Source organism: Eulemur rufifrons, unplaced genomic scaffold, assembly GCF_041146395.1.
Source record: "Eulemur rufifrons isolate Redbay unplaced genomic scaffold, OSU_ERuf_1 scaffold_150, whole genome shotgun sequence".
NCBI lineage: Eukaryota > Metazoa > Chordata > Mammalia > Primates > Lemuridae > Eulemur > Eulemur rufifrons.
This window is the reverse complement of record NW_027182932.1, coordinates 392,746-408,951: the sequence shown is the minus strand read 5'-3', so window position 1 is coordinate 408,951 and position 16,206 is coordinate 392,746. Positions and strand designations below refer to the sequence as shown.

Sequence of the window (16,206 nt, the reverse complement as noted above, 5' to 3'; positions counted from 1 at the left end):
GCAAAGCCGGGCACAGCCGTGACGCTGCCCTCTCAGGCGCCACCGTCGGTGGTGAGCCGGGACACAGACAGAAACGCGCGTCCTGCTCTGACACGGAACCTGCAGGTGCCGACGCTCCCGCCGGGGGAATGTGTGAAGGTCGGGACTGTCATCTGGAATTGCCTCACGTCACACACGTTTCCAGTCAGCCAACACACCGAAAATACTACTTCAGTTCCAGGTCACAGCACCGTCTGGTGAAATGAAAGCTGCTCCCATAGCGCTAAAGTGGCTTTTATTTTACCAAATGAACTCGAGACAAAATTCTCTTGTCGACTTAGTAGAGCTTTATTCCCAAAAGTCGTGTGTCACCAACCTGCGAAGGAGTGGCGCTTCACGTTCAGCTCGTTGGCCACGCGGACTTCGGTGCAGAGCTTCAGCATCAGCAGCATGGTCGAGATCATGACCACGCTCTGCCACAGCAGCGGGGACTCGAAGCGCCTTCCAAACCTGGGGGTGAAGAGCCCACCGCATCAGCAGGGGTGCCGGACACCAGCCCTCCCATCCGGGTCCCCAGCAGCGCCCAGGGAGAGGGGCCCTTGGGACAAGCTCATTTCTGGCAGTGAGGGTGAGCAATTTGGGCCATTATGTGCAAAAGGCCACTTCTGTTTCTTAAATGTTCAACAGAAACGATGAATGACTAGAGAAACTACGTGGGGAGAAATCAAGGTTTGAACTTCCTCATGTACCACACAGCAAAAACCAAATTTAGATGAACCCAATACTCAAGGTAAAGAATGAGACCATTCAAGATAAAACGGGAGGGAACAGAGGTGAATGTTTAACCAAGTTTAGGATAAAGAAAAAGACAAAATTTCAAAAGCACAGCTTTCCACAAAAGATGTACAAGGGACAAAACAATAGGAAACAAAATTCAACATCATTAGTAATTTTAAAAAGCTATCTAAAATAGAAAGATGTCAGTTTTTACTTACCAAATTGGTTTAACTTTTTTTCCTTTAATGCTAACAGTCAGTACTGGCAAGGACCTCACAAGAGCACTTTTTCCTCTCCAGCCCTGAGGATGTGGCTTACACAACCTCATCCAGGAGGCGGGATGTGGGAGGCTGCTCCTCAGGGGGCGCTGAGCTGCCCTGTCTGAATCCGGTTCTCCATGGGTTACAGCACGCATGCCTGGCCACAGAGAGACAACTCCTCCGCTTTCCAAGTGACAGAAAAACTCCAGTGGAAGAGAAGTTGTGAATCCACTTCCCTATGCAACACTGAATCTATCAACCTCAGTAGCAAAATGTTGCAACCTCTCTGATACAGTGTTTCATTCTTAAGAGCCCGCAGAGGCAGGGACTGGCTCAGTCTATAGACGCCGGAGGCTCTGGGCCACCAGGAGCAAGCATTAGCCCTGCACACATCAGCCACCAGGCACTAGCCAGCCCCTCCCCTCGCTCCTGACACCACAGACGCCAAATCCTGCATGTCAGCATTTCATGAATGTCATCTGCTGAATGCTGGTTTTGCAAAGTGATGTAAGAAACACGGTTAAATCGGCCCTTCAGGACTGTAGAGCCCCTCATACGCCGTGCACCCCCAATGCCCAGTGGGGCAGGACACAGCCCAGAGGGACTGGGCTCTTGGAAGCATGAAGATCCCAACCACACACTGTCCTGGTGTGGGCCCACCTGCTTTCTCACCTGAGGCCTGCTTCAGCCCCCCGCCCCCGCTCTCTCCCGACCCACACCCCATGTGTGTGCGCATGCATGCATGGTGGGGTGTGCACATACATGTGCCACACACTCCATGTATCCCGACCGCTACAGCGTAAACCCTGAGGCCTCTGGCCCAGTGCCAGACACCTGCTAAATCAAAGAGGCTGCTAACCTAGCAGGGCTGGTGCACAGCACAAGTGGGGCAACACGAAGCTCTAGAGAGAAAGAAGCTGATCATCGTATCACCCTCAGAGCAGAGGGCCTGGGCGGGCAAAGAGGATGCGCAGCTGTTTCAGAGTTTTGGACGGCCCCCTGGGCTGTCTGCTGGGTTTTGCTGGGGGAGGTGCAGGGAAGCACATGCCCAGGCTGGAGAGACTCTCAAGGGGGGACCGGCACCCTCTGCCCTCCTTCCTTTCTCCCACAGTTCTGGAATGTGCTGTGGAATTAGGGCCCTGTGTGTTCCCGCAGTGGCCACAGAAGCTGTGAGTGACCCAGGACAGCTCAGGACGCTGGTTCTATGCAAGAGAGCAGAGGACAAAGTTTAGGATCCCACAGAAGGCTGCCCTGTGCGCCACTAGGAAAGAGCTCAAGAGAGAATGCCCAGTCCACCACCTTCGCTGGGAACACCTGCTCCAAACATCTGTCGAATGCAGGGACAAGATGGCACCAAGGAACTGGTTTAATTTCCAGCTTCTTCAAAACAGATACTTAGGTGTACATCAGATCATTTCTCTTAGCGATTCTGAACTATAAGCATACTGGGGAGGAAAAACCTCTAAGTAGAACTTTTTTCCCATATGGCAATCCGACCTCAGGCAGTTCTCCATTAATTCACAGAAAACGGATTGCACAGCTCTACAGAAAAGCACAATGTTTCTTCACAACCTAAACATGTGAGTCTGGGCCACAGTGGGTGGCCAGCTGGTCGGCATGCAAACCCTAACCCGGTGAGCTCCTCTGGCGTACCCCTGCTAAAGCAAGCAGCATTAGACACATGTATATTTAGGGACCTGCTTCTGTTCACCTTACACTTAATTAAGGCCACTTTAGGGCACCCAGCCACAGGGAGGAAGGAAGGAAGGGATCTTCAAAGTGAACACCCTCTGCCCCCTGGCCCAGACACAGCCTGACCCAGAGACAAACCTCCAGACAAGACTCAAACTCAAAAAAGTTGCTGCGGTGGGCACCTCAGAGACAAATTCTCTTGGGAAGACACAGTCAACTCACTAGTTCCCCTTCTAAAAACCTCCAGGCAGGGCACACAGTGGACAGTAAGTCAACAGCTGCCGGAGGCCAGGGCTGGGACAGAACACAAGTGGCAAAGAGAACTTCCAGGCTTATGAACCCAGGTGGAAACCTCGGTCAGAACTCATCAAACTGCACACTTAAAATGGGCACATGTTTCTTAATGTAAGTCATGCCTCCATAAGGTTCATTTACAAACCAGCTAGTAAAAAGGCAGACACTCAGTGACCAAAGTCAAAAGCAGAGCTCTGGACACCAGCTGCCTGGAGTCCTTCCCTGCATTGGCAGAAGGGCCTTGGGACCACCCGGAAGGGAAATGGGGGCTTTTTTGGCCCTAGAATGCAGCTGTGAAACCTCTTGCCATTTCCTCTGAAAATTCACCCGCCCAATTATGTCTGGCTTCAACTGTTAAAGTTCACCTCAACTTCCTTAGCAGAATGCAAATGATCGGAAGTTGGCCTGACAGGGGCAGGAAAAAATAGTCTCCACTTAAGTGTTACCCAGAAAGTTTGACTTCCTATGAAAAAGAGGAAGAAAAGAAAAGAAAAACCACAGGACGGCCTGTCCAGGCGCCGGCCCAGGAGGCCCTTCCTGCCAGCTGTCCTCGCTTGTCACCCCCTCCTCGGTCACCCCCTTCGGGCTTCCTCCCCCCTCCCCCACTGCGAGTGCAAATTCCCGGGGTTGGGGGGGCAGCGCCCGCACGCAGGCCCTGGTAGTGTTTGATGCGTGTATGCCCGACATTAAATGAGGAGGTAGATCCGGAAATTATTTTGAGGTTTTCTGCTCCAACACCACCATGTTTTCGATAAGATAAAATCATAACAAGTTGTGACTCGCCTGAGACCACATATCTGGTCCCCTGCAGGCTGGGGCCGGACCCACTTCTTAGGAAGTGCGGGCACCTCCACTCGCCTGGCCTCAGCTGGGTACCCCGACAGGAGACAGCTGGCGGCGCCCAGGTGAGAAAGCCCCAACTCACCAGAACAGTATCCGTAAGATATTGGCCACCAGCAGCACCAGGCATACGTAGACGGAGAAGCCCTCGGCGTTCTGCGTCCTCCGGATGTCGCGGTACTGTGGGACGTAGGGCACCACCCCTCCGAAGACCATGGCCCCAGCTGCCCCCCAGGAAGCCAGCCGGTGCAGCGGGACCAGAAGCCAGTCCAAGCCTTCGGCCTCCATCGTGAACGCCGCTCGCAACACCGGCCGAGGCCCCTGCGCTCTCAGCGGCTCCCACGCATCGCCGCCGCGGTCCTGCGCGACCCTGCACCGCCGGCGCCTGGCGAGGGAGGCAGAAGGCGAAGAGCTCGAGTCCGAGCGGGAGGAGGCCGGGCCCGGGCGCACCTGCGCGTGACCGCGGGAGCCCGGCAGCAGGGTCCGGGCGCAGAGCGCAGCGCTCGGCACCAACAGCCGGAGGCCCAGGGCGCGCGCGGGGCACGGCGGGGACCTCCTGCTGGGGCAGCGGGCGCAGGGCCGGGGGGCAGGGGAGGCGGCCCCGAGGGCAGGGAGCGCGACCCAGGAGGGTGCAGCCCCTGGTGGGAGACTTACGGCCCGCGGGGCGGCTCAGCCCGGTGGGGGAGGAGCAGGCGAGACGCGCCCGGAGGGGGACCTCGGGCTGGGGGAGCACACACGGCCGGGGCGGGGGGTCGTGACCGCGTGCCCTGGCCGGGTCTCCTGGGCCCCCGGGGCCGCCCTGCATGGACCCCAGGGAAGGGCTGGGCAGACGGGCCCGCGCGCCCCTTACCCGCGCGCGCTCCGCTGGTCCGCGCCAGTGCGGGGCGGCCCCGCCCGCGTGACGTCACAATGGCCGGGGCCCCGCCCACGCCGGGACGGCGGAGCGACGCCGCTGGGTCCTAGAGTGCGCGGGCGGAGCGCGGCCGGGAACCCAGACGCGGTGGGGACAGCGGCGGCCTTCGGGCGCAGGGCTCCGCCCGGCCTGGGTCACAAAACACCTTCCTAGTCGAACCGCATCCTCAGGCCGGGCGCCCACGTGGACCCTTCTCCAGCTATCCCGGCGACCGAGGCCTCTTGTAGACGCGGCGCGCGGCCATCGAGAGCGGAAAACGCGGTCCTGGGATGGGGAAGATGCAGTTACGGGGCCGCGGAGGACACGGTCCTGGGGCGGCCGAGGGCGCGGTCCTGGGGCGGAGGAGGACGCCAGGCTGAGACGTACCCCTAGCGGCGTCACCGGAGCACAGGGCGCCCCGGGGATTTCAGGGGCATTTGTGCCCGTTTGCTCTCTGGACCAGTCTGTCCAGCTCCATCCTGACCCAGAGCCCGACTCGGAAGTTTCCTGTGTCAGGAAGCAGCTCTAAGCCCCGGAGGTGGTTGACCGGTCTCCAGTGGGGACAGGGTCATCCCTGGAAACCAGAAACCACCCCCTACATGTGTCTCTATTCCAAAGCAAGTACCCCAAGAGCAGCAGCACCCAGGATGGGCCACTACCATGGTAGGAGCTTGTTGGGCACATTGGTGTTGAAGGAATGCTGCCCAATACTTGCCAAGAGTTCCACAGGCCTCATCTCAACCGCACAATTCTGTGAGGTGAACCATTAGGGTGCCCGTTTACAGAAAAAGAAAGTAGAATTCCTGAGTCTGTCACCTGACCAAGGGACAGAGGGAAGACCTCAGGACACCAGCTCCATGGTGGGCTGGGTGAGTTCCAGCCAGGCCCTGCTGCCAAGTCTGGCCCCTCCAGCAGGTGAGGCTCCAGGGCAGAAAAGGCCAACTGCAAGTCCTCAGGGTCTGTCTGCAGAAAGCCCTCCTCTCACCAGGCTCTGCTTGGCGACTACAGGAGGGACCCGCAGATGAGGGACAGCCGGTGTCGTCTTCTCCCCAGTCCACCTGGCCTGGCCTCCTGCTTCCTGCCTTCTTGGTTTTGTGGGAAATGGTAAGAACCGTTATGGCCTGACCAGAGCAACCCCCCAGCGTCCTGACGTCATGCGGAGGCTCCTAGATGAAATACAGGGTGCCCACACCCCTCCAACCTCCCCGCTGCTCCTGAGGCAGCACTGTTCAGAGCGGCTTGCAGCGGGACGTGTAGGTAAATAAAAACGCTTGCAGAAGACAGCTGTGGCAGGGCTGGGAGAGAGAAAGTAGGTGTTTCCGCCTCGCCACATCCTCCTCCCAGCTCTAAAGCTGTTCCCTTCTCTCCCTCCTGGGGCTGGAGTAAGGCCACAGGCTTCCCTCCTGACCCAATGGAGCATCTCACCTCATGTGTCCCGAATGTGTGTGAGAGAATGCGGAGCACTTGGGCAAATTGGTGGCCAGCTCGTAGCCTGCTGCCACCCACAGGGTGCCAGCTCGTGCCTCTAGGAGTCCTACTAGGTGGATACAACCTTGCATACTTGGTCCAGGACCTCACCCACAGAGGTGCCCGGGAGGGTGAGCCGATGACTGCAGAGTGGGTTTGTACCCTTTGAACAGCACCCGTCTGGGATCAGAGCCCCCAGTCTATAAGGTGAGTCAGTCCAGCACACCTGCCGCATGGCCTTCAGCCTTCTCAGACAGAAGAGGCCAACCACGCCACGCAGGGCAGGAAAACAGCCCTCAGGGATGTCCCATCCTAATCCCAGCAACCTGTGACTGTTACCATATATGGAAAAAATGTTTTGCAGATGAGATTAAATTAATCCACCTTGGATTATCTGGGTGGGCCATAAACACGATCCGTAAATCTTCATAAGAGGAAGAAGGAAATTTGAAGGCACACGAACGGGCAGGCCAGGTGAAGAGATCTGAGGACATGGCCTTGGAGACTGGAATGCTGTGGCCACAAGCAGGGGAGTGCTGGTGGCCACCTGAGGCTGGAAGAAACAAGGAACCAATTCCCCCAGTAGCCCCCAGGGGCTCATGGCCCTGCCACCACCTTGGTTTCAGCCCAGTGAAACTGATTGCAGACTTCTGGCCTCCAGACCCTGAAGGAATAAACTCCTGTTATTTTAAGCCACCCAGTTTACAGTCATTTGTTCCAGGAGCCACTGGAAATCAGCACGGAAGCCCAAAATGAGTGACGAGAAGATCCTCGGAGAGGAAGCAGAGCTACTGCAGCGGCTTTTGCCACGCTCTGCTCACGGGGAGCAGGTGACCAGGCTCGGCCCCACACCGGGCGTGTGACGTGAGCACGAACAGGCTGGGAGCCCTTCCGGAAGTTGCCTGATCAACGGTGCTTCCGAAATGAAAAGTGAACAGCCGTGACCTTGGTCCTGAGAGCTGGGACTTTAGGGGAGGGCTGCAGGCCACTCACCCTGGTTCTTGCAGAAACCTGGGAAGGAGACTTCATGGAAGAACCACGCGAGGAACTTGGGCTCCACACTTGGGCAGTGGAGAACTTCTAGCACCAGCTCCTGCAGGGCAGCAATTAGAACATCACTGAGCTGTGAGGGCTAGATTGATGGCTGCTACGGTCACCATTTAGTTGTAATTTCCCCGCACCTGACTGGCACCACTACCGCACAAGGCCAGCTGGCGAGGGTTTATGGGGGTGGAGTACGCCAGTCTGTTATCAGCTTTTGTCAACAGTGCACTGTGTTTCTGTTTGAAGTGGAATTTGTGACTAGTTGCACAGCTAAATTAATGCAGCCTCCAACATGACAAGGTTCCCCACTCCTGGTTTAGAGAGAAATGGAGAAAGTTATGGACAAACCTGGCAATATATAGTTGTACCCTGATATTTATTATTCATCATCAGAGGTGTGGGAGGAAGACTCTCCAAAAATTCTTTTTAGATGGAAATTTTCCTTAAAATTAAACATAAGACAACTGTCTGAATATTGATTGACAATACCTTATAAATAGATTTTACTTTAGTTTTTATTAAACTTGTATTCTGTACAATGGAAATAAAGATTGCCTTTCAATAAGCTCAATGTATGGTATTAGAGGATTTTTCCCTGAACATAGTTCCTGAAATTTAATGTCCTTAACAAACTGAGCTTCCCTATTCTCACTTCCATATCAATGGGTTTGTCTCCCATGCAGGCAGGACCAAGAATCTGATCCCTCACTAGGCACCATACCTGAAAAACCAACCAGGTGCTAGGTGTAGAATGACAGGTCCTATTTCTCCAGCAGAGATTGGGGTCCTCAGGATCAGCAGAGAGTTTTTGAGTGGGTTCCCACTGGGCCAAAGAGATTACAGTTGAGAACGATCAAACATACGTTAGAAATACAATGCGAGAGCCAAAGAGAACCAGCACAGGGCTGGCCGCACCCTGTCCTCCCCACCCTCCGCCGCCGCCTCCTCTGCAGCCTCAGCCTCCAAAGAGAAACCAGAAGCTGTCTGACAGGATTCCGCACCCCTGAGCCCTCCTGGGCCGGCGGGCAGTCCCAGCTCAGCCTGTCTTTCCCTGAGCAGCCCACACAGTCTGTCACAACTGTCCCCAGCTCAGCCCCTCTCAGAGAAGGAAAAGAGGAAGATGCCAAAAGGACACAAGAAGCGGCAACATGGCCATGCTTTTTAAAAATTATCATTTTCACAGCTTTAAGATACAATTCATGTACCATCAAATCCACCCATTTAAGGGCACAAATCAATGGTTTTTAGTGCACTCACAGGGCTGTGCAACTGGCCCCACAATCTGATTCTAGAACATCTCTTGTCCTCTCCCAAAGAAATCCCTCCCCTCTTGAGAGGCAGCCCGTCCACTCTCCCTCCAGCCCCAGCCGCCACCAGCCTGCTTTCTGTCACCATGGGTTTGCCTGCTCTGGACACTTCATGCACATGGAGTCACACAGTGTGTTCTCTTGTGACTGGTTTCTTCACCGTGCTCACCGGGTGCAGCTGTGCCAGGCTCTGCTCCCGTGTGAGGCCGGGACGCTGCGTCACACGGATGTGCTGCACTTTGCTCATTACTCCTCTGCGGTGGGCACCGTCACTATGGTAACAATGCTGCCGTGTTGTCCCGTCCCTGGGTGTTCACCTGGGGGTAGAGGGGCTGGGTCACTGGTCACTCTGCTGAGCTCTTTGAGGACCAGCACAGCAGCGCACTGTGTCACACCCCACGGCTGTGGGTGAGCGTCATTCCCACACCCCTCCACACTTGTTTTTGTCTAATTCTGGCCGTCCTAGTGGCTGGGAAGTGGGACCTCACTGCCCTCTCGCTTTCCTTTTCCTGAGGACGGTGGCGTCTGGCGTGCTTGGCCGCATTGCACCTGTGGACAGTCGGCAACCCTGGCGAACGAGTCCTCGCTGGGCTGGGCTGGGGGATCCCTGCGTGACCCAGACTCTGCTTCGCCCCCACAGAGCTCCGCGCCCAAGAGGGTACAGACGTGTGAACAAAACAGGTAACTGCTGGGCACAGGGTCCCGGGAGGTCGGTCACCCCCCGCGGCCCGCGAGCCGGGACTCCGTCTGCGAGCGGGAAGGGCCGGGTCTGGCTCCCGAGACACACTGGAGGTGCGTGTTGGTAAAGTTGGCGGAGTCGAGAGGAGGCAGACTGACCGCCAGCCTGGGCGGCGGCGCGTCTGGGGCGGTGTGGGTGGCCGGCGGCCCCAGACCGCCCTGAGCCTCCGGGTCGCAGGTTAGAGGCGGCGGCGCCGCGCGAACACAGGCTGTGCGGGGAGAGGGTGGGCGGGGCGCCCGGGGTCGCGGGCAGCGGGGTCGCGGGCAGCGGGGTCGCGGGGGCGCCCGGGGTCGCGGGGGCGCCCGGGGTCGGGGGCAGCGGTCCGTGCGGCGGGGCAGAGCCTCCGTTCGGGAGGACGGAAGCCTGGAGCCGGCACGGCTGCGCCGCGGTGCGAGAGCTTCGCGCGGCTGACCTGGCACCTGACGTTCAGGTGGTGACTCTTCTGTCCTGTCTACTTTACCACAGTTACAACAGTGACAGACCGAGCTCCCCTGGCGACCGCCTGCTTCCCTGACCCGGGGACACCGCGCCCCGCCCAGGAGCCGCGCCCCGCCCCGCGCAGGTGCAGGGAGCCCGGCTGCGGGCTGCGAGGGCCGAGCGCGGAGCCGCTGCCACGCGGGGCCGGACCGCACCACCCGGCCCGCAGCCACATGGACGCGCGGGGCCCGGAAATCCCCGGCGGGGCCGCGCTGCGGGACGCGGTGAGTGCCTCGATTCCCGCATCCCTCCTCCATCCTCCCTTCCCCCGCTCCCGCCTCCCCACCCCTCCTGCCTGGGTCTGCGGGGTGGGTGCGGGAGCCCCGGCGCAGCCCCCCGCTCGCCCCGCCCCGGAACCCTCCGGCCCGAGTTCCAGACCCAGGCGACACTAGTCGTGAGGAAGAGACGTGGACTTTAAAGGACGTGGTAGGTGTCGCAGACTCTAATCCGCGTTTCCACACTAGAGCCGGACAGGTCCTCTGCTCCCCCGGGCCGCGCCGCGCAGCGGGGAGACCGCAGGGCCGTCTGCGAACGCGGAACCCTGTTGGGAACAGCTGCGATACTCTCCTGTCGCCGGGTGCACATTGTCCCAATCCCAATGCCAGCCAATAGATTCCCAGGAGTGTAAGAGACCCCCACCTTTGACAGGCTGCGGTGACTTCCGGTCATCCGGAGAGTCCTTGGGGAACCCAAGTTACCGAGGTCTCCCACGTCCGTCAGGCGCAGGACCGTTCTCCCCGTGCGGGGTGGGGAGGCCGGGCCTCCGCCTTACTCGGACTGCACGCGGCTCTCCTTGTTCTAGCACTGTCTGTTGGGAAGATTCCCCTTGTCCTCTGAGTCGAAAGGCTTTGGCGCCTTTGTCAAAAGTCAGAAGGCCATTTATAGATGAGTCTATTCCAAGATATTTAAAGTGCTGAACACTAGTAGTAAATATTACATTTACTTGCCTTTTGTTTCATTTTTTCAGGCAGAAAATCTGTTTCGGGAACTTCAAGAACATTTTCAAGCTCTGACTGCAACATTAAACATCAGAAATATCCTTTTTTATCTTTCACAAAAGCTGCAATGCTTTCCCACCGTTAAACTGTCTTGGAGTATCTTTTTGCTGCCTGCCATTGGTAGGTGATTGTCTACCTAGGATTTCCCAGGATTTGCCTTTGCTATTTTGTGCGGCATCCTGGTGTATGAATTACCATTCTCTCCTAGCAGTAGGTTTTACTTCCTGCGTGACCAGCAATGCAGCACATTTGGCATGGCGAGTATAGATTACAAGGAACACAATGTACAGTAGGCCCAGCTGCTCCGGAGACCAAGGCAGGAGGACCGCTTGAGCCCAGGAATCTGAGGCCAGCCCGGGCAACAAAGCAAGAGTCCCCCTCCCCCCCCCCATGAAAAATAAAAAATAAGTTTATTTTTATTATATTTACATGCTTAGAGTTTGGCTAAAACATACCAGACAGCCTCATATCCACAAATCTATGTCCAAGCAAGGGGAGCCAACTTTTCACAACTGAGGGCACGGTTCAATGATTACAGGTACATACTAAGAAAACTCAGGGAAAGTAGCTAAAGTGCACTCACATTAAGGCTGTCTTTGAGTCCCTCATTTTACAGGGTGCATCTGCCATGGCATTTTATGAGTACCCAGGATGAGCAGATGCAATTGGAAGGAGGGTCTTGGAGGGTTCGAGGGTGTTTTTGGCTTCTCGGGGCTCCAGTGCTACACAGGCAGTTCTCCTTAACATTGTACTGGAAGAAATGGGGAATCGCATTGAGGACTTGCAGAAGAATGTAAATGACTTAATGGTGCAAGCTGGGATTGAAAACTCTATTAAAGAACAAATGGTAAGTTTATTGTTTGGAAATTATGTTTACCTTTCGAATATCTTTTGATTCCTTTCACCTTGAAAAATACAATCCCCTATTTGTTCACTATGGGAATTACTGCCTCTGTGCTACATGGAAATCTCTAGAAATAATAACAGATATTCCCAAATGCCCTTTTCTAAATAGACTAAAACACTCTGTCCTAATTCCTTAAAAAGTACACATTTTAAATGCAAAACTGTATTATGTAAAAATCAGATTTTATTAGAGTACTTTTCACTCTACCCCTTAAGTTAGTCTTCAGTCGAAACACAAATCATAACAAGTTAACTACAGAACTGGTAGCTTCTCTTTGAGATTACATATTCATGTAACCATTTAAAGGATTCGTGTGTGTATATGAAGCCCTGACACATTCTGTGACTGGTCCTGAGGACCCCACCCTGGCCACCTGCAATGGAAACATTCCCTTTCTAGTGGAATGTCACGCTTACTCTTGAAGATGCACATAAATGCTGAGTTTTAGGTCTCAGACTGGATTTATGTCCATGTAACATATATGGACATATATCCCTTTGTTTTATTAAAGTATTTATATTATAATATTCTGAATATGCAAACATATTTTAATTGAACGATTTAAATGCCTTTGTTTGCTGACAATTGTTATCCTGAGCTGGCAAATTATCCTGTCCAATCAGAGCTAGTTCACTGATCAGTGACCTAGTAATGTCTAAAGCTGGTATTCTGGTAAATAAGATCACTGTAAACTGTGTCTTGCTACACAGAAGCTGCAAAACATCAAAGGGGAGGGTCTCTAAAATGCCATCTGCAAGGTGAAAACATAAAGCTTTACCTGTTCAGCTCTATCAGGTCCCACCTACCCAGGAGCTCCCAGCCTTCTCCAGGCTGCGTGGATTCTAAGCCTTCACCCTCCCACATCAAATTCCAGATCTCTTGAGGCCCAGGCACCTGTCCACCCAAAGCTAAGGGCTTGAGGGCAGAGACCACGGAGACCTGGCCTCTGCCGTGCACCAGGCCCCAGAGCTTAGCACAGGGCAAGGCACGGGGTAGCAGTCCAGCAACTACTAGAATGAGGATGAACTGCCCAGGCTCCAGATGGCTGTTTCAAATTAGATCAAAACATAATTAATTGTTAGCCATCAATTAAATGGTTAAGTCATTGTCAAAACTTCACTTTTTCGATGCACATACAGTCATTAAAGGCAGCATGAGAAAAAGTCAGATATCTAAAAGTTTATTTAAAAGCTGAAAATTAAAAAAAATACAAAAAACTGAAAATGCTTTTAAATTGAAAGAAGGACCAAAGAAAGTAAGTTTAAATCTGTTTGGATCAGTCTGTTGGTTGGTCATGTGAGGGCAGAGAGGATTTCGGGGGATTCTGCAAAGACCTGAAATTGTGCTTCTGTTGGGGAGGAGAGTCCATCATCCTGAAACGTTAAAAACTGTTCGGGATCCTGACAGAGTTGGCATATTATTGGCAAAGTATGTTTTCCTGGATACTCTTGATCGTTAGACAGTAACAGAGTATCACCAACATGATGTGACGTTTTCTGGTTTGGAGAGTACACCCTGCTCGTTCATTTTGAGTTTTCAATCCACACTAACCCCCATTTGACTAAAAGGAAAATCATTTAACATTTATGTTTTTCTGTATTCTGAATGTTTCTATGCAAAAATGTTTTAATACTTGCAGGAAATTAAGGTACTTTATTGAAAACTTTGGATTTGGATTTATTTAACTGTATATGAATTGGTATATAAATCAACCATCACTTCTCTCCATATTTTTTCTTACAGACCTGAAGATGTTATTAGACAAGTCACTTGAAACTGTGATAAAATGAAAACTCTTTGAGTAATAATCTATGTCATATGATTCTGATTTTCCATATTTAATTTAAAAATTCATTTAGTAAAATAAGAGATTAAAAGAACAAAAGCAACGAAGGAAGAATATAATTCAGAGGTGACTAAGTGCTTACCAAACACGGTTGTAAATAACAGAATATTTCTCAATGCATACCTAATACTTACCCACTGTGGATGAAAAGCATAGCCATATTAGTTCAAATATTTTTCCAAATTAAAATTCTATACAGATCTTTTTTCAAAAAGATGATAAGCAGTTTTCCAACAGAAGCTGCATTTGACTAACTGCATTCCAACTCATTTCTAGTCACATGCTTTTTAGAAAGACTCATTTTAATATATCCAGTCCAAATAGATTCTCACAGCAATTGTTCTTCAAACTAAATAAGACTTAGAAAACTCCAAACCAAATCAAACCAAACTATTAAGAAAAAACAAGAAAACAAGTGCTTGAGGAATTCAGTCTTTACTTCCTAAAGGAAACCAGTTATCCTTCATGAATATTACCTTTTAGTGGTGTTTTTTGTTGTTGTTATTGTTGTTGTTTTTACCAAAGAGAGTTTTCCCGAGGCCTGAGCTTACCCCTTCACCCACTCCACCCTGTAGAAGTCATTGCTAAGGAAAGGATTACTATTCAAGATTACTGTTCAATTCACTTCTCTCCAAGCCAAAGTAAAACAGAGCTATTATTATCTAAAAAAAAGTCAATTATACTCTCTCTTTTTAAAAAATAACATTATTCCTGTGTATATTAAGTCACATTCATACAACACTCAAAATTAAGACAGGCATGGTGGCTCACGCCTGTAATCCTAGCATTTTGGGAGGCCACGGTGGGAGGATCGCTTGAACCCAGGAGTTCCAGACCAACCTAGACAACATAGGGAGACCCTGTCTCTACAAAAATTTAATTTAATTTAATTTAAAAAATTGAAAAATGGAAAATCACTCATAACTCTACCAATTAACCAGTTAACTTTTTTTTTTTTTTTTTTTGAGACAGAGTCTCACTCTGTTGCCCAGGCTAGAGTGCAGTGGCGTCAGCCTCACTCACAGCAACCTCAAACTCCTGGGCTCAAGCGATCCTATTGCCTCAGCCTCCCGAGTAACTGGGACTATGGGCATGTGCCACCATGCCTGGCTAATTTTTTCTATATATTTATAGTTGTCCAGCTAATTTCTTTCTATTTTTTTTTTTTTTTTTAGTAGAGACGGAGTCTCACTCTTGCTCAGGCTGGTCTCAAACTCCTGAGCTCAAGCGATCCACCTGCCTCGGCCTCCCAGAGTGCTGGGATTACAGGCCTGAGCTACCACACCCAGCCACTGTTAACATTTTCTATGTGTACAAATTTATAGTTGCTCATATTGCTTATAATGTAGTATCCTGTTTTCTTTTCATATCATAAACATTTTTCCCATGTGAAAATTTCATACCCACTTTTTTCTTTGGCTGCTTAATATTCTATCTTATGGCTGTAATAATTTAAGCTATTTAGGTTAAGTGTTAACTAGTCGCTTGGACATAGAGGTTACTTCCCACCGTCATGCTGTTATAAATGATGCCACAATGAGCACCTGCCCGGGAAGTCTCTGCGCACTTCACAAGCAGCCGGAGGGAGGGGCCGCCAGCCACGTGACCTGCGGAGGAAACGCCTTTGACGCTCCAAACAGCAGCGTCCCAAACAGCCCATGCAAAGTTTTATTAATAAAATCGCATCATTTAAATTCAGTGTTCTTGGTGGTTTAAAATCATGGTAGTTCCATTTGGTTTTGTGACAAATCTCAAAGCATCTTAGCTGTAATTGTAATTTTAGTAGAAACTACAGTAGATATTTGAGTTGAAGTAAACCAGATGTGAATCCTCATCAGTGACATAGAACACAGATTATAAACCCAGTATTTTAAAGAAATTAAGTATCAATAGAAAAGAAAGCTTCAATTATTAACTAAAATAAAAACTTTGAGACTATAAAAAACACAGTAACTTCTTTCTAAATAAAGTTCTAAGCTGATCTCCTTTATAGGCTGCCAGCTAACATCTCAAATATTCATGTAAACCACAGACACCCACCTTTAAGGAGATCATTTGGCTTTATATAGTATCAATACCTGTTTAAACATCTTCCTGACATTTTTATAAGTGATTGCTGTTTTCTGCCAACTTGGAAAATTACATATATGTTAGAGGTATCTGCAAATTTTCATAAGGAATAGATAGACAAATTTACACGGGTTAAACACTCTTATTCTATTTTAATATTTATTGTTTAAAGTTGTATATCCCTAAAGTCAATACAAAATTTATGTAGAAAACAGTTTACTCATAGAATAAGTAAAATGGAGCTAATTCGACATCAAATGCAATATTCACATACCTAGAATTTAAAACTCATTTAACACAAAGTTATGAAACTTAACATAAAGCTTATAATAAAGGGTCAAATAAAGTCTGGGTGCAATTTCCTGAAGTTTTAAATTTTCAAATTTTAAGTGAAAACACACAACTTCCTTTCTTTGTCAGAGTATTTAACATGCAAACCAAGTTATATATAAACTTGTAACATCTCCACTTCAACCATGTCTCTTGCTTGATGTATCGCCATAGACTTTCCTTTTATTTTTCTTTAAGATGGGGTTTTGCGATGTTACCCGGGTTGGACTTGAACTCCTGGGCTCAAGCGACCCCCGTAAATCAGCGGGACGACAGGCGCCACCGCG

At 51.0% G+C, this 16,206-nt stretch overlaps 2 protein-coding genes across 7 annotated transcripts in view; one reads left to right on the top strand and one right to left on the bottom strand.

Annotated features, from left to right (window-relative positions):
* The window catches only part of SLC66A2 (solute carrier family 66 member 2), a 31,733-nt gene extending 27,506 nt beyond the window's left edge, over positions 1-4,227 (bottom strand). For all 3 annotated transcript variants that reach the window (XM_069464858.1, XM_069464859.1, XM_069464860.1), the window contains exons 1-2: positions 3,928-4,227; positions 356-489 (exon numbers count right to left, since the gene is read on the bottom strand). In XM_069464858.1, coding sequence (XP_069320959.1) covers positions 356-489; positions 3,928-4,130 — 337 coding nt within the window. In that variant the 5' untranslated portion in view covers positions 4,131-4,227. The remainder of the gene's footprint in view (positions 1-355; positions 490-3,927) is intronic.
* Positions 4,228-8,512: 4,285 nt separating this feature from the next.
* HSBP1L1 (heat shock factor binding protein 1 like 1) lies at positions 8,513-15,197 on the top strand. 4 transcript variants are annotated; one of them, XR_011232287.1, is made up of 7 exons: positions 8,513-8,960; positions 9,067-9,233; positions 9,757-9,992; positions 10,736-10,802; positions 11,519-11,613; positions 13,417-13,474; positions 14,695-15,197. XR_011232287.1 is itself a non-coding variant. In XM_069464850.1 (6 exons), exons 1-6 carry the CDS (start codon positions 8,665-8,667, stop codon positions 13,420-13,422), a joined length of 867 nt encoding a protein of 288 aa, XP_069320951.1. In that variant the 5' UTR covers positions 8,513-8,664; the 3' UTR covers positions 13,423-13,664. The 4 variants fall into 4 exon arrangements, 3 of the variants coding, with proteins under 3 accessions (XP_069320951.1, XP_069320950.1, XP_069320952.1); XM_069464850.1 differs by lacking the exon at positions 14,695-15,197 and having other exon boundaries at positions 13,417-13,664; XM_069464849.1 differs by lacking the exons at positions 13,417-13,474; positions 14,695-15,197 and having other exon boundaries at positions 11,519-11,744.
* The last annotated feature ends 1,009 nt before the right edge of the window (positions 15,198-16,206 follow it).